At 59.5% G+C, this 13,187-nt stretch overlaps 5 protein-coding genes across 5 annotated transcripts; 1 reads left to right on the forward strand and 4 right to left on the reverse strand.

Annotated features, from left to right (window-relative positions):
* Positions 1-118: 118 nt before the first annotated feature.
* M421DRAFT_102198 (putative amino acid transporter) lies at positions 119-2,164 on the reverse strand (the record flags this gene model as incomplete). The annotated part of the gene is made up of 2 exons (XM_033586740.1): positions 119-964; positions 1,145-2,164. The coding sequence occupies 2 exons, from the start codon at positions 2,162-2,164 to the stop codon at positions 119-121; spliced, it is 1,866 nt and encodes a 621-aa protein (XP_033447035.1).
* A 769-nt stretch (positions 2,165-2,933) lies between these two features.
* M421DRAFT_102199 (leucyl-tRNA synthetase) lies at positions 2,934-5,958 on the forward strand (the record flags this gene model as incomplete). Its single annotated transcript, XM_033586741.1, has 3 exons — positions 2,934-3,185; positions 3,235-5,760; positions 5,794-5,958. 3 exons carry the CDS (start codon positions 2,934-2,936, stop codon positions 5,956-5,958), a joined length of 2,943 nt encoding a protein of 980 aa, XP_033447036.1.
* Positions 5,959-7,173: 1,215 nt separating this feature from the next.
* Positions 7,174-7,898, reverse strand: M421DRAFT_6694 (uncharacterized protein; the record flags this gene model as incomplete). The annotated part of the gene is made up of 2 exons (XM_033596361.1): positions 7,174-7,380; positions 7,533-7,898. The coding sequence occupies 2 exons, from the start codon at positions 7,896-7,898 to the stop codon at positions 7,174-7,176; spliced, it is 573 nt and encodes a 190-aa protein (XP_033447037.1).
* A 652-nt stretch (positions 7,899-8,550) lies between these two features.
* M421DRAFT_102200 (adenylate kinase 1) lies at positions 8,551-9,589 on the reverse strand (the record flags this gene model as incomplete). The annotated part of the gene is made up of 4 exons (XM_033586742.1): positions 8,551-9,013; positions 9,092-9,246; positions 9,319-9,371; positions 9,427-9,589. 4 exons carry the CDS (start codon positions 9,587-9,589, stop codon positions 8,551-8,553), a joined length of 834 nt encoding a protein of 277 aa, XP_033447038.1.
* Positions 9,590-9,856: 267 nt separating this feature from the next.
* M421DRAFT_422392 (uncharacterized protein) lies at positions 9,857-12,748 on the reverse strand. Its single transcript, XM_033593144.1, has 3 exons — positions 12,600-12,748; positions 10,962-12,542; positions 9,857-10,914 (listed from the first exon to the last, which is right to left on the reverse strand). Exons 1-3 carry the CDS (start codon positions 12,656-12,658, stop codon positions 10,017-10,019), a joined length of 2,538 nt encoding a protein of 845 aa, XP_033447039.1. The 5' UTR covers positions 12,659-12,748; the 3' UTR covers positions 9,857-10,016.
* Positions 12,749-13,187: the final 439 nt, after the last annotated feature.

The raw sequence follows: 13,187 nt of genomic DNA on the forward strand, positions 1-13,187 counted from the left end.
CACCATCAGCGGCAATTGAATCATATCGCTCTCCTTGGTCTTGCTCATCATCGTAATCATTGCTTTCTCCTCCGTATCTAGACACTGCTACTGCCATCCCCTGTTGGTTGTTTCCGATTCATGCCGTCCAGCGCGTCCAGAAGCGCCAGCGCGCGCGCTTCTCGGCCGAATCCCTCTCCCCGAAGCGCTGCTGAGACTTTGCACGACGGCGGCCGACCCAGGCAAACCACACCAGCAGGCCGACGGCCATGAAGGCCACGACGAGCAGGGTCTGGACGGGCTCGGCGAAGACGGCCCTGCTGAGCAGAAACAGACTGACGCAGCAGAAGATGATGGGGGTGGTGATCCACGTCTTGTACGGGCGGTCGAGCTGGGGCTCGCGGACGCGGAGGACAATGAGCCCCAGGACGGTCTGGAAGTAAAAGGTGTAGCCGGCGACGCCGTAAAAGGTGACGAGCGAGTCGAAGCTGCCGGTCAGGATGTAGACGGCGGTTATGGCGGCGTTGAGCAGCATGGCGCTGATGGGGGTGAAGAAGAAGCCTGCGTCCGGGTCTGCGAACCAGGCGGCCATTTTCCCCGACACGTTGGCGTTGGCGGTGTTTGGGCTGAGGCGGATGGCGCGGTGTGCTTTGCCCAGGCCAATGGTGCCGAAGATGCTGGGCATGTAGCCTTCCTTGCCGGCCGCGTAGACGAGGCGGCCAGAGGTGAAGGTGGTGGCGTTCAGGGCGCCAAAGCACGAGCCCGAGACGAAGAGCGCGAGGACCAGGGCGCCGACGGGGCCGAAGACCTGGCTGCCAAAGGCGACGGCGACGGTGTTGGAGGACTCGATGACGTGGGTGGGCAAGACGAGGAAGTAGGATATGTTGGCGAGGATGTAGCACAGGATGACGAGGGGCAGCGACGTGTGGATGACGCGGGGCAGGTCGCGGGCGGGGTTCTTGAACTCGGCGGTTACGTAGTTGACCTGGGCGCGTTAGCCAGACGGGAGGGGGAGAGAGCGGGGGAGGAGGGGGAGAGAGGAGGGGGAGAGGAGGGGGAGAGAGCGGGGGAGAGAGGAGAGCGGGGGAGAGAGGAAAGAGAGAGAGAGCGGGGGAGAGAGGAAAGAAAGAGAGAGAGAGGAGAGAGAAAGAAGAGGAGCAAGTACGTTATCCCAGCCGTCAAACGCCCACAGGCCGGCGTACAGCGCAACGGCCCAACTACTAATGCTGTGCGAGGTGCCGTCGAACCAGCCCATGTGCTTCCAGTCGGTGTTTGCGTCGCCGCGGTAGGCGAGCCCCGTGGCGGCGACGACGATGCCGACGACGAAGATGGTCAGCAGGGCGAGGAACTTGAGGAACATGAAGACGTCGGCGCTGCGGGTGCCGAGCTTGGTGGAGACGCAGTTGAGGGCGGTGACGGCGACGAGGCCGGCCAGGGCGACGCCCTTGTGCAGCCAGACGCTGGCCTCGACGCCGTCGGGCCCAGTGGCGGCGCGCACGAGGTACTCGCCGAAGATGATGGAGATGATGGCGGCGGAGCCGGGCTTGAGGACGGTGACGGCGCACCAGGTGAACAGGAAGCCGGCCCACTCGCCAAAGATGGTGGCGAGGTAGACCTGGGCGCCGCCGTTCAGCGGGATGGCGCCGCCGAGCTCTGCGTAGCTGGCCGCGCCGGTCCAGGCCAGCACGCCGGCGACGGCCCAGACGAGCAGCGCGGCGCCCGGCGAGCCGGCGTTCTTGTTCACCTGGGCGGGCGACGAGAAGATGCCGCTCCCGATGATCAGGCCGACGACCAGCGACAGGCCGTTGAGGTACGTCAGGCTCTTGTTCTTCTCCAGCGCGCCGCCGTGGAGCGCGCTGGTCGGGTCGAGGGCCGGGTTCGCGGGGGCGCCCAGCGCCGTGTAGCCCTGCGCGGAGCTCGAGAGCGGGAACAGGCTGGGCGCAAAGTCAAAGGCCGACGACACGCTGTAGGAGCGGTTGTGCCGCGGGCGGCTGCGCTCGCCCTCGCCCTCGCCCGCCTCGAACAGCGGGTCCTCGTCGTCCAGCGACAGCCTGCGCGACGAGGGCGCGCCCGAAGCCGACGAGTCTTGCGAGGTGCGCCGCGACGGGTGCGACGAAGAGGCCAGCGACGCGAGCTCGAGGGAGTCGCGCGTCGGCGGCGGGAGGTTGCCGTAGCGGCCGGCCATGGTGCGGGAGTGTGCGTGGGCGCGTACGCGGGGTGTGTGTGGGTGCGTATGCGGGAGTGTGTGTGGGCGCGTATGCGTATGCGTGTGCGGGTGCGATGAGGGGACGGGGTCTGGGTGGGCTTGCTACAAAGTCGCCATGGAGAGGGACGTGTGTGCAGCAGGAGACGGCAGGGGATCCAGCTCAATGTCCTGGACGTGTGTGCAGCAGGCGTCCCGGTGTGTACTCAATGTCCCCTTGCTGTAGCGAGCAGCCCGGCGGTGTGAAGGCGCGAATGGTCGAATGGCGACCGTCTGGGCCGGGACGAGACGAGACGAGACGAGACGGGACGACCTACCGCTGCCGGTACCTATTAGGTAGTGCCCGTCGCGTCCAAGCTCCAGAATTTCACCGCGGGAGTCTTCCTGAAATGGCGCTCCCGCCCATCCATTGCCCGCCCTCCGCTGTGCGCGCACGCGAGGTCATGCGAAGCCTCTGCGTACATTGACGCGTCCAGTGATGCAAAGCCTCCGTGGGCAAAGCCTCCGCGGGCAAAGCCTCGGCCGGCCGCCCGTCCCCCGCTACGCCGTCCTGCCGCTCCCTCGCTCTGCCGTCCTGTCGCTCTCTCGGCGCGCCGCCTCCACATGGCCTCTGCCCATGGCGGCGCGCCGTCGCGCCGCAGCCGAGATCCCAATCGAAACGCTGACTGCCAAGTGGCAGCCTCACTGGGACCAGCTCGCCAGGCAGGGCAGAGAGCCCGCGCCGACAAAGGGCAAGGCATACGTGCTGCCCATGTTCCCCTACCCGTCCGGCACTCTGCACCTCGGCCATCTGCGCGTCTACACCATCTCGGACGTCCTGGCGCGCTTCAAGCGCATGCAGGGCTACGGCGTCTTGCACCCCATCGGCTGGGACGCCTTTGGCCTGCCCGCCGAGAACGCTGCCATGGAGCGCGGCGTGCATCCGGAGAAGTGGACGCGCCAGAACATCGACGCGATGAAGGCGCAGATGATGCTCATGGGCGGCCGCTGGGACTGGGACGCTGTATGCGACATGTGCACACGGCCAGACACGACGCTGACCGTCTCGGCAGGAAATCCGAACATGCGATCCGCACTTCTACAAGCACACCCAGCGCATCTTCCTCATGCTGCACGAGCGCGGCCTCGCCTACCAGGCCGAGTCGCTCGTCAACTACGATCCCGTCGACAAGACGGTCCTCGCAAACGAGCAAGTCGATGCCAACGGCTGTTCCTGGCGGTCAGGCGCAAAGGTCGACAAGGTCATGCTGAAGCAGTGGTTCCTGAAGATCAAGGAGTTTCAGGACCCGCTGCTGAGGGATCTAGACACGCTCGCCGCCGACGGCATGTGGCCGGACAAGGTGCTCGCCATGCAGAGAAACTGGATTGGCAAGTCCGAGGGCACGAAGCTCTGGTTTGATGTCGAGGCCACGACCCGTGACGTGCCGTTGGATCCAATCCAAGTCTCCACCACCCGCGACGTGCCGTTGGATCCAATCCAAGTCTTCACCACCCGCGCAGATACCTTGTTCGGCGTGCAGTACATTGCCCTTTCGCTGACTCATCCCATCGTCCAGCGTCTGGCCGTCGCCGACGAGTCCCTCGGAGCCTTCATCGCACGCGCGAACCATCTCCCCCGCGACACCAAGGAGGGCTATCGCCTGCCACACGTCGTCGCTCGCAACCCTCTCGCCCAGGTCACAGGCATGCCCGGCTCCGCCGTCCCGATATACGTTGCTCCGTACGTGCTCGACGACTACGGGTCCGGTGCAGTCATGGGCGTACCCGGCCACGACACTCGCGACCACGCCTTCTGGAGGGCCAACGCCGGCGACGCGCCCGTCAAGGTCGTCGTGACGGAAAAACCCGGCACGGCTGCGTCGCAACTGCTGCCTGCCAAAGACGACCAGCCCGTGACCGCGCGAGGTTTCGTGGCGGCCGACATGCCCGAGTTTGCAAACATGCAGTCCCACAAGGCTGCCAAACTCGTGGCCAGGAAGCTCAAAGAGTCGGGCAAGCGCGCCGAGCAGACGGCGAACTGGCGGCTCCGCGACTGGCTGATCAGCCGGCAGCGATACTGGGGCACCCCCATACCCATCGTCCACTGCCAGTCGTGCGGGCCAGTGCCGGTCCCCAACCAAGACCTGCCCGTCGAGCTGCCCAACCTGCCCGACACCTTCTTCGAGGCACGGTCCGGCAACCCACTCGAGCAAGACGAGGAGTGGAAGAAGACGCCGTGTCCCAAGTGCGGGTCGGCGGCCGAGCGCGAGACTGACACCATGGACACGTTCATGGACTCGTCCTGGTATTTCTTCAGGTTCCTGGACCCCAAGAATGCCTCGCAGATTGTAAGGCCTGGCAAGGCCGACAGAGGCATGCCGGTCGACCTCTACGTCGGCGGCGTGGAGCACGCAATCTTGCATCTGCTCTACGCCCGCTTCATCTCCAAATTCCTCGCCTCGACGCCAGTGTGGCCGGCGGGGCAGCTCGTCAAGGGCGAACCCTTCAAGCAGCTCATCACACAGGGCATGGTGCACGGCAAGACCTTTACCGATCCCGCCAGCGGCCGCTTCCTCAAGCCTGATGAAGTCGACGCATCATCCGGGGCCCCCCTGATCAGAGCCTCGGGTCTGGCGCCAAACGTCAGCTTTGAGAAAATGTCAAAGAGCAAGTACAACGGCGTCGATCCGGCCGCCACCATTGCCGCCTACGGCGCCGACGCGACCCGCGCACACATGCTCTTCCAGGCGCCCATCACCGACGTGCTCGAGTGGGACGAGAGGAAAATCGCCGGCGTGCAGCGCTGGCTGGCGCGCGTGGTCCGCCTGTCCAGCGCCTTCTGGTTCCCCGACCAAGAACTCGAGCTCTTCCGGGGCACCAAGAACATCGACGCCGACCTGCTCAGGATCGTCAACGCCTACCGCGCGCGCGCCCGCAAGCCGCGCGAGCAGCTCACGACCCAGGCCGAGCTCATCGCGAGCCTGAAGCTCGACGAGGCCAAACTCTGGGCCAAGACACAGCAAACCATTGCCTCGGTCTCGACCTCGTACGCCTCAACCCACGCCCTCAACACCGTCGTCTCCGACCTCATGACCCTCACAAACACTCTCTGGGACACGCCGCACGCCGCCGAGCTCACGGGCTGGCTGAAGTGGCACGCCTACGTCCACCTACTGCGCATGCTGGCCCCCATCGCCCCCGGCGTCGCAGAGGAAGCATGGCACAACCTCGCCACCCAGACACTGCACCCGCAAGCCCCCCCGCTCCCCGCGAGCGTCTTCGCAGCCGGCTTCCCGACCGCCGACACACTCATCATCCCCCATCTCAACCCGTTCGCGACGTGCGTCGTCCAGCTCGACGGCAAACGCAAGTTCGCCGTGCAGATTGACAAGTCCGCGTCGCTGCCGGGTCGCGTCGCGAGGACCGACCATGCCGGCGTTCTGCGCCACGTCGCCGACACCCCCGAGGGCAAGGAGTGGCTCGACAGAGACACGGGGAAACTGTGGGCGCTCAGCCAGAGCAGCGAGCCGCACCCCGTGTACCCCCAGATCCCCGCGGATTGGAACGTGGTTGTTGTCGGCGCGCGGCTGGTGAACTTGGTTAGCCCCAAGGCTGCGAAGACGCAGACGCAGAAGCAGGAGCAGACGAAGACGCAGGAGCAGGAGCAGGAGCAGACCCAGACCCAGAAGCAGGAGCAGGGCGACGAGGGCGTTGCTGAGCCCCCCACGTCCAAGGCGACATTTGCAACGCGGCCGATGGGCAGTTTTGCCAGTCTGCGGTCGGACAAGGACGGCTGATGGCCGTGGTAACAAACAACATGTACAACAGTCGAGTGTATCCTTCTGTGTTCTGTAAGAAGTAGACCGCACCTGTCGAGTAATAGACAATGTACAACACCATATACATACCATCCATCACACCGGCGATCTGCGACACCGCACTGCTCGCCCGCCATCTCACCATCGATTCAAACACCCCCGCCAAACGCCATCTAGATTCCCGCTTGGGCCATGCAGTATCCATCCAACCGCCCCGGTAGCTCGGTAACGCGCTTCCCTGCGTCTACTGTACACCACGGCTTCGCGCTATGCAGAGGAGAGGAGGGGTATTGCGCTTCTGTCGATTAAACTACTTTTAGAAGAGAAGTTGGTGCGGAGAATCACCCTTCCTCGTGAGCGAAGGTGGGACTGTGCTTGTAGGAGGAAGAAGAGAAGGAAAGGTCTTGTGGATTTTTTTGTTTGGTCGTGGTGGACATGTTGTAGGTATTAGATTGGCTGTGTGAGGAAGAGAGAGTGATGGAAAGGGGATTGGGTGCTGATTGTGTCCTGTCCCGGGAGGTAGTGGTTGACAGATGGGTGGTAGTGGTTGACAGATGGGTGGTAGGTAGGTATACCAGCGCTGAAAGTGTGGTGCTGGGAGCTGGGAGGTGGCGAGATGAGGTGAGGATGCGAGCAAGTATACTTGTATTGGTATAGCAAGGTATGTGCAAGTGCTCTTCGTACAAGAGCTGTAAACATCATCGTACTCAAAACTCACTCACCCGGTACGTTACGCGCTAAGAATATCAGGACGGAGGTCCTGCGCACTCAGCCTTGCTAACTACAAGGTATCAATGCTCGCTCTGATAGTGAGCTGTGGCCGGAACAATACATATCATCCTCCCAGGTGGGCTTGCCACACGCCCGGCCTGACAAAAATAGCTTACCCCGATGCCTGTGCTTCTTCCTCAAGCATGCTTTTACCGAGCGTACACTGTATCCCGTCGAATCTGCAGCACGACCATGTCCCATCTGCGTTCTCCCCAAGACGAGACGCACTGATCGAACGCATTCTCCTGCTTCGAAAGGTGCAGCGGCACGTTCGAGTCGAGCTCAAACGCTGTGCGCGCTTTGCAGGGCCGAGCGTGCCGGACCCGTGTGCAAGGTGGGATGACGGATGGGCGATAGTCTCCCGAGGGACGCGGGCGGCGCTGTGGTGAGTACCCTGGCCGTGGAACCGCAACAGCATGGCGATTACCCCAGCCACACCCACCAAAATAGCAGCACCAGGGCGGCGAAGAAGGCAAGCCACGCCTTCCACCCCACGCCCGTCTTCTTCGCCATACGCAGCATCCGGCTCATGGTGCCTTTGATTTTGTCGCTGCTGCTCGCGAACTGGTCGTTCATCTTTTCCGCGAGAGAGGTCGAGTCGCGGATTTCGTCGCCGATGAGGTGTGTTAGCTAGAGGTGTGTTAGCTAGGCTCCATGAGAGTGGTTTGGCAGCTCTGTGGAGTTTTGGTGATTTGCGAGCGGATCGAGGAAGAGGAGTCGTGGCGAAACAGAACAGGACAGAAAGCGGCTCGCTCGCAGCGCAGATCCAAGCTCGTACGTACATCTTTCAGCATCTTGACCTTTCCAATCAAAACGCCCGTGTGCTCCTCGTTCTGGCTCTCCAGCTCGTCCAGCGTCGCGCTGTTGTACTGCCCGCGCGAATTCGGCGTTGCTGACCGAAACCCCCCGTTCAGCGCGTCGTCGCTTTTCTTCCCTGCTCCCAGCGCGCCGGCGTAGCCGCCGTATAAGCTGCCGTTGGTGGAGTTGCTGGGGTATGCGGAGAAGCCCGGAGCTTCTGCGGGCAGCGCGTAGCCGGCATTGTAGGGCGAGGCGCGGGCTTTGTTCTTCGTTTTCGATGGCGATGTGCTGCGATTGTAGCTGCTGAAGAGGTCGTCGCGCGCCGCGTCGCGGCCGAAGCGGCTGGACATTGTGCTGTGCTACTATGAAGTGTGGTGGTGGGTGGTGGTGTGCTTATGGCCGGTCGGTTCGAGCGTCGTGTCCGGCTGCAGTCCGCGTGTGGGACGGTATAGTTGCGTTTCGAATGCCTGGGTTGCGATGTTTGGGGATACGTGCTGTGGAGCTATTGTGGAAACTATGGATGGATGACGGAAGTAGCCAGTCAAAGGCCGAGCCGACTTGGCTCGCCAACCAACCAACAGCGCGACACGTTGTAGCACGGCAGAGCCGTTCGAACTATAGACCAAAAGAAAGCTGCAGACAGACCACACACACACGTTGGTCGATAATGGGTCACCAGGAGAAAGCGAGGCGCGTACATACTTCCGGAACTCCGGCATTCTAGTCGAGACATGTGGCTGTCTTGACTAGATCGCGCAGAGTAATAAATACAGTAAAGAGACACAACTTTCTCCCCAAGGCACACGTGAGTACATCCAAAAGATTGGTCCTTACAAGTACAGAGACCTCGAAGCCCGCTCATCATGTGCATCCACCATGCTGAAGTAAACGGAGGTCGACTTTTCCGCTGCTCCAACACGACTGCTCGTCCATAGTTGCATTCGCCCTGCTCGTGGTCGTTCGTTCCCACGCCCTTCCCCTCGCTGTGCTGCATTGCGTAATCTAGTTCTTGAGACCGACCTTGTTCAGCAGGCTGCCGGTCTGACCAGCAACGTACGCCTTGTTGTCGAAGACCTTGAGCAGGCTCTTCCAGACCTGGCCGGGCTCCTGGCTCGCATCGATGGGCTTCCAGATACCGGTCTTCTGGTAGTACCCAACAACGGGTGCAGTCTGGGTGTGATATGTGACAAGGCGCTTCTTGAGGGCCTCAGCGTTGTCGTCGGAGCGCTGGACGAGGGGCTCGCCAGTGATGTCGTCAACCATGTTGCTCTTGGGAGGGTTGAAAATCTTGTGGTACGAGCGGCCAGATGCGGGGTGGACGAGACGGCCAGTGATGCGCGAGACGAGGAGCGAGTCGTCGATCTGGAGCTCGACGGCGTGCTGGAGGGGCTTCTTGGTGGCATCGAGCATGCCGTCGAGCTTCTCAGCCTGGACGACTGTTCGTGGGAAACCGTCAAGAATGAATCTGTGGACAGCAAGTCAGCAAATGTCTCCCGTGTGCAGCGCGTAAGAGAACTCCGAGGCAAATGCCAAGCTGACGTACCCGTTCTTGCACTCCTGGTTCGTCTCAAGCTCAGTCTTGATCATGTTGATCATGATCTCATCGCTGACAAGACCTCCAGCATCCATGATCTTCTTGGCCTCGCGACCAAGCGCTGTCTTCGCAGCAACCTGTGCGCGGAGCATGTCTCCGGTAGCCTGCACATGTTAGAACCGCGTCCATCTGCGACCAAACACTCCTTTGCGAGGTTTTCGACAATTTCAACGTACAAGATGGCATGCGCAGAACTTGTCCTTGATGCGCGGCGCTTGTGTGCCCTTGCCTGTAGCTCTGTCAGCAAAGTCCCCACTTCACGTATGCCAGCCTCCAAGACGCACCAGCACCGGGCGGCCCGATCAGGATCATCCTGACGCTCTCCTGCGACTGATCGCCAATGCTAGCCTGGCCCTGCAACCTGCTCTCGAGCTCCGCAATGCGCTTCTCGAGCCTGGAGACGGTTCCCTGGAGGTCAGAGACCGCCGAGTCTGTAAGAGGGGCCATTGTGGGAATTTGTGAACGGAGCGCAGACGGACGCTACGGTTATGGCTGTGGCAGGGGTGATGGACGTCGTGGTGGTGCGCAATGGCAGTCGCGGAAAAGTCGAGATGAGGTAGAGAGCTTCCAGGATCGAGTTCGCGTGTTGCGAGCTCGGCAGAATGGACCGTTTCGGGCCGCGGTTGTGAGTAGCGCCAATGACGTGGTACGGTGGGACGGAGAAATTGCTTCCTGAACGATGCTGTGCAAGGCGAGAACAAACTACTCGGGGATCAAGAACTAACTCAAATATACACCCACGCCTGGCTAGGAATACCACTCAGTGCAAGCACAGATTGTGACAACCGAGGTAGTTGGGTGAAGCACGTGCTTATGTCAGATTCTGGGGTATGTGAAATATATAGGAGAGTGGTATCTTGTCCAAGCTCAGCAATCAGTACTCCTGGCCAAGGATCTTCTTCAAGCCCTTTGACTCGGCTTCGTACTTCTCAACCTTGTCCTGACTCGCCATCATCTTGTTGAGCAGGTACTGCGCCCTTCCAGCCATCTGCGCTGGCTGGCTCTTCAGCTTGCTGAGCAAGAGCAGCTCGTTCTCGCACTTGTCAATGGTCGCGCTCTCAATTTTGGTCAAGTGGGTCAAGATGGCAAGGTCGAGGCGACTCTTCAGCACCTTGTCCTCCGTAAGACGCTTGAACGCTGGAAGATAAATCGGTTTGCCTGGCTTGATACTCGACGGCCGTCCGTTGGGTCCAGAGCCGATGGAAATGAGCTCGGCCTGTTCGAGAGCGCGCAAGACTGTCTCGCCGCCTGCCTTCAGGATATCGTCAAGTAAGACCTCGTTGAAACGCAGGCTTTCCTTCTGAGCAAGCTCTTTAATTAGCATCCAAGCTTGCTCGGCGCTCCAATGCCTGGTTCCGCCCTCGTCTTCCGCGCCAAAGATGTACATTTTGAGTATTTCAGAGGCGGACTGGTCGATCATCTCGTGGACGGCCTTCTGTGGTGTCTCTCCTGTCTTAATCCTTCGTGCGAGGAACTCCAGATCTGTAAGTCGACCACCAAGCAGTTCAATACAGGTGTCCAACTCGTCAAGGTCCGTGCGTGACTGCGAAGGAACTGGCTTGGGCTCCTTCCCGTGAGGCACAGGATCGTCTTGAACATCAGCATCCAAATGGGTAATGACGTAGCGCTTCGCAACTTCCGCGGAACAATCTGCAAGAGAGATCTGGCGGAAGACCCGATCAGGGAGGGCTTTCGAGAGCGACTTGCTGAAGGATACATCGTTGGTCAGGAAGATGACATGTGCGACATTGGCCGTTGTCAGGCGTGCAGCCCTACTCAGTGTCAGTGCTGTAGCAAGTGGATAAAAGACATGACTTACCACTCAGCGATCTTGTCGTAGACGATGCCACCCTCGTTGCTCTTGTGCAAGAAGTTGTCAATGACGACAACAGGGCGGTGCTCAGGATGCGCCTCGAGCCACTCATCATCGCCGAGACCAGCGTCCTTGTCGGTCTTGTGTCGCCGATCGAGAGCGATCTGTCTAAGTGCAGTAGTAGTAGTGTTCCAGATCTTGCTGAGTTGGGAGTCAAGAGTCTCCGAGAAGCCTGTCTTCACACCTGTGGCGCCCTGTGCGGCCATATCGATCATACCACTGATACTGTTCATCCAGGAGAAAACGGGCTTGTAGCCAACAGAATTTGCGGCGGCGCTGATAGTCGCGCTGTCACCACGTGCCTCTTGTATGGGCTTGCAGTCGATAACAAGCTGGAGCTTCGTGTCTGCGAGCGCTTGGTCGACAATCAGCTCCTTCTTGCCAGAACCACGAGGACCCTGCACAATGATGAACGTCTCAGCTGTCTCCATAAGCCATGTCTGCACCTGCTCGATATTGCCTTTGCGATCATCCCAGATGGCGTCCATGCCCGCTTCATCGTCTTCTTTCTTGCCACGAATAAGGTCTTCGGCGTATCCTTTGAGCCACTTGTAAAGCTTGTTGTCTTCAAAGTGAAGCGCTCTTGTGATGTGAGCCTTGACAAAGAACGTCCTGATGGGATCGAAGATAGCAACAGTGATACCGGCTATGATCGCTGCGAGGATAGGAATGACAATCCGCGGATGGCTGAAAAGCCAGTCTCGTATCCATCTTGGCTTGATCTTCTGTTCGTACTTTAATCGCAGGATCGTACCCTTCGCACCGCCACCTTCAGCTTGCGAAACGAGGTAGCCATGCATGCAGTTCTTGGCCATAATGGCCTTGCCCATAGTGGAGAAATCAACATGGGCAAACTTTGGCAGAACTTTCGAGTCCGGAGGCTGCATCACGATGTCTGAGAGTTTCCCGTAAGGACGGAAGAACTGGAATAGCTCCTCTTGTGATAATTCGACAGCATCCGTAGGATTTCCTCCTGGCTCGCCCGAAATAAACTCCACTCTCAGTCTTGGTGCAGGCATGCGCATCAAATCCTCCACCCAGGGACGACCTTTCACAACCTTCATGCGCATTCGTCGGAACGGAGCCCACCATGGCTTGACCGGCTCATCTCTCAGATACTGTTGAAGCACTTTCTCAACCTCGGAGGTTGATGCGGTGCCATCGTGAGTGAACTTGACGAACGCTCCTCCCTCTCGTATCCGTGGGAGTACCTCGGTGGCGGTGATCTGCAATCCTTTCTTTGCTTTTGCTCTTTCAATGACCTGCTGAGGTCCGTTCCCTGTGATCAAAGGAGCGACAAGTCGATCTAGCATTTGTGGCGCAGGTAATCCAAGAATCCTCCTGATGGAAATAGGATACACATTGTTAAAGAACAAGATGCCCTCGTTGGGTGCAGCGCTGATATGGCCGGTCTTGTCTTCACCAGCCTGCAGTGACTCCGAGGCAAATCTCTTAGGAGTTGTCCATGGCGTTTGCTTCAGTCTGTTAAGCGCGTTCGCGCCGGAGGGTGATGTGAGACAGGGTATTCTGATAGATTGTTAGCATCCCCACGACGATCTGCAGCCGTCGCGAAGGATTTCACACCTGACCAACCCTTGCAATGGCCTTCGGCCTGCATGCTGCCAGCTCGTACGTGGTAACATGTTCCGTCACTATCACTACCGCGACATCTCGAATGTAGTGTGGATGAACACCGATGGTTTGGGTCGCGGGTGCAGGCAGCGATCAAAGGAGGTGGGCAGGCGTTGACGTCATGTTCCCTGATCTTGGCAACATGTGCCTGCCGTGTCTGAAAAGACCGGATACAAGCTTTGAGATGATTTCTACTAAGCTAGCAAGTCCACCAGGCTTCTAAAGACCACAATTAGGTTTTTCTGTCTCCAGATACAGCTTTCTCCGCGACTTGAGAGTGTGTCTCGTGCGCGGCAGCAACACGAATACAAGCGAGCAGCACATTCACGACACAGGAGAACAGAGTCTGGGATGTACTTGTTCCATCTATGTACAAAGTAGGGTAATATGTGGCAAGAAGCAAAGCGATTGTACACTGCAAATGCCACCACATAACTCCATCGAAAAAGGTATCTTGCAAGCAACGATGGATAGCGCAAAACAAAACTCCAAGTGTGGTCAAATCAGTCCCTTTGTTCCAGTCTTTCATCATAAACATTC

Source organism: Didymella exigua (genome assembly GCF_010094145.1).
Source record: "Didymella exigua CBS 183.55 unplaced genomic scaffold M421scaffold_20, whole genome shotgun sequence".
In the NCBI taxonomy this organism is placed as follows: domain Eukaryota; kingdom Fungi; phylum Ascomycota; class Dothideomycetes; order Pleosporales; family Didymellaceae; genus Didymella; species Didymella exigua.

Coding starts and splice junctions, on each gene's coding strand:
- M421DRAFT_422392 (XM_033593144.1), bottom strand. CDS start 12,658: ATGTTACCACGTACGAGCTGGCAGCATGCAGGCCGAAGGCCATTGCAA. Junction 12,543..12,599: donor CCATTGCAAGGGTTGGTCAG/GTGTGAAATCCT, acceptor ACAATCTATCAG/AATACCCTGTCTCACATCAC. Junction 10,915..10,961: donor TACGACAAGATCGCTGAGTG/GTAAGTCATGTC, acceptor GACACTGAGTAG/GGCTGCACGCCTGACAACGG.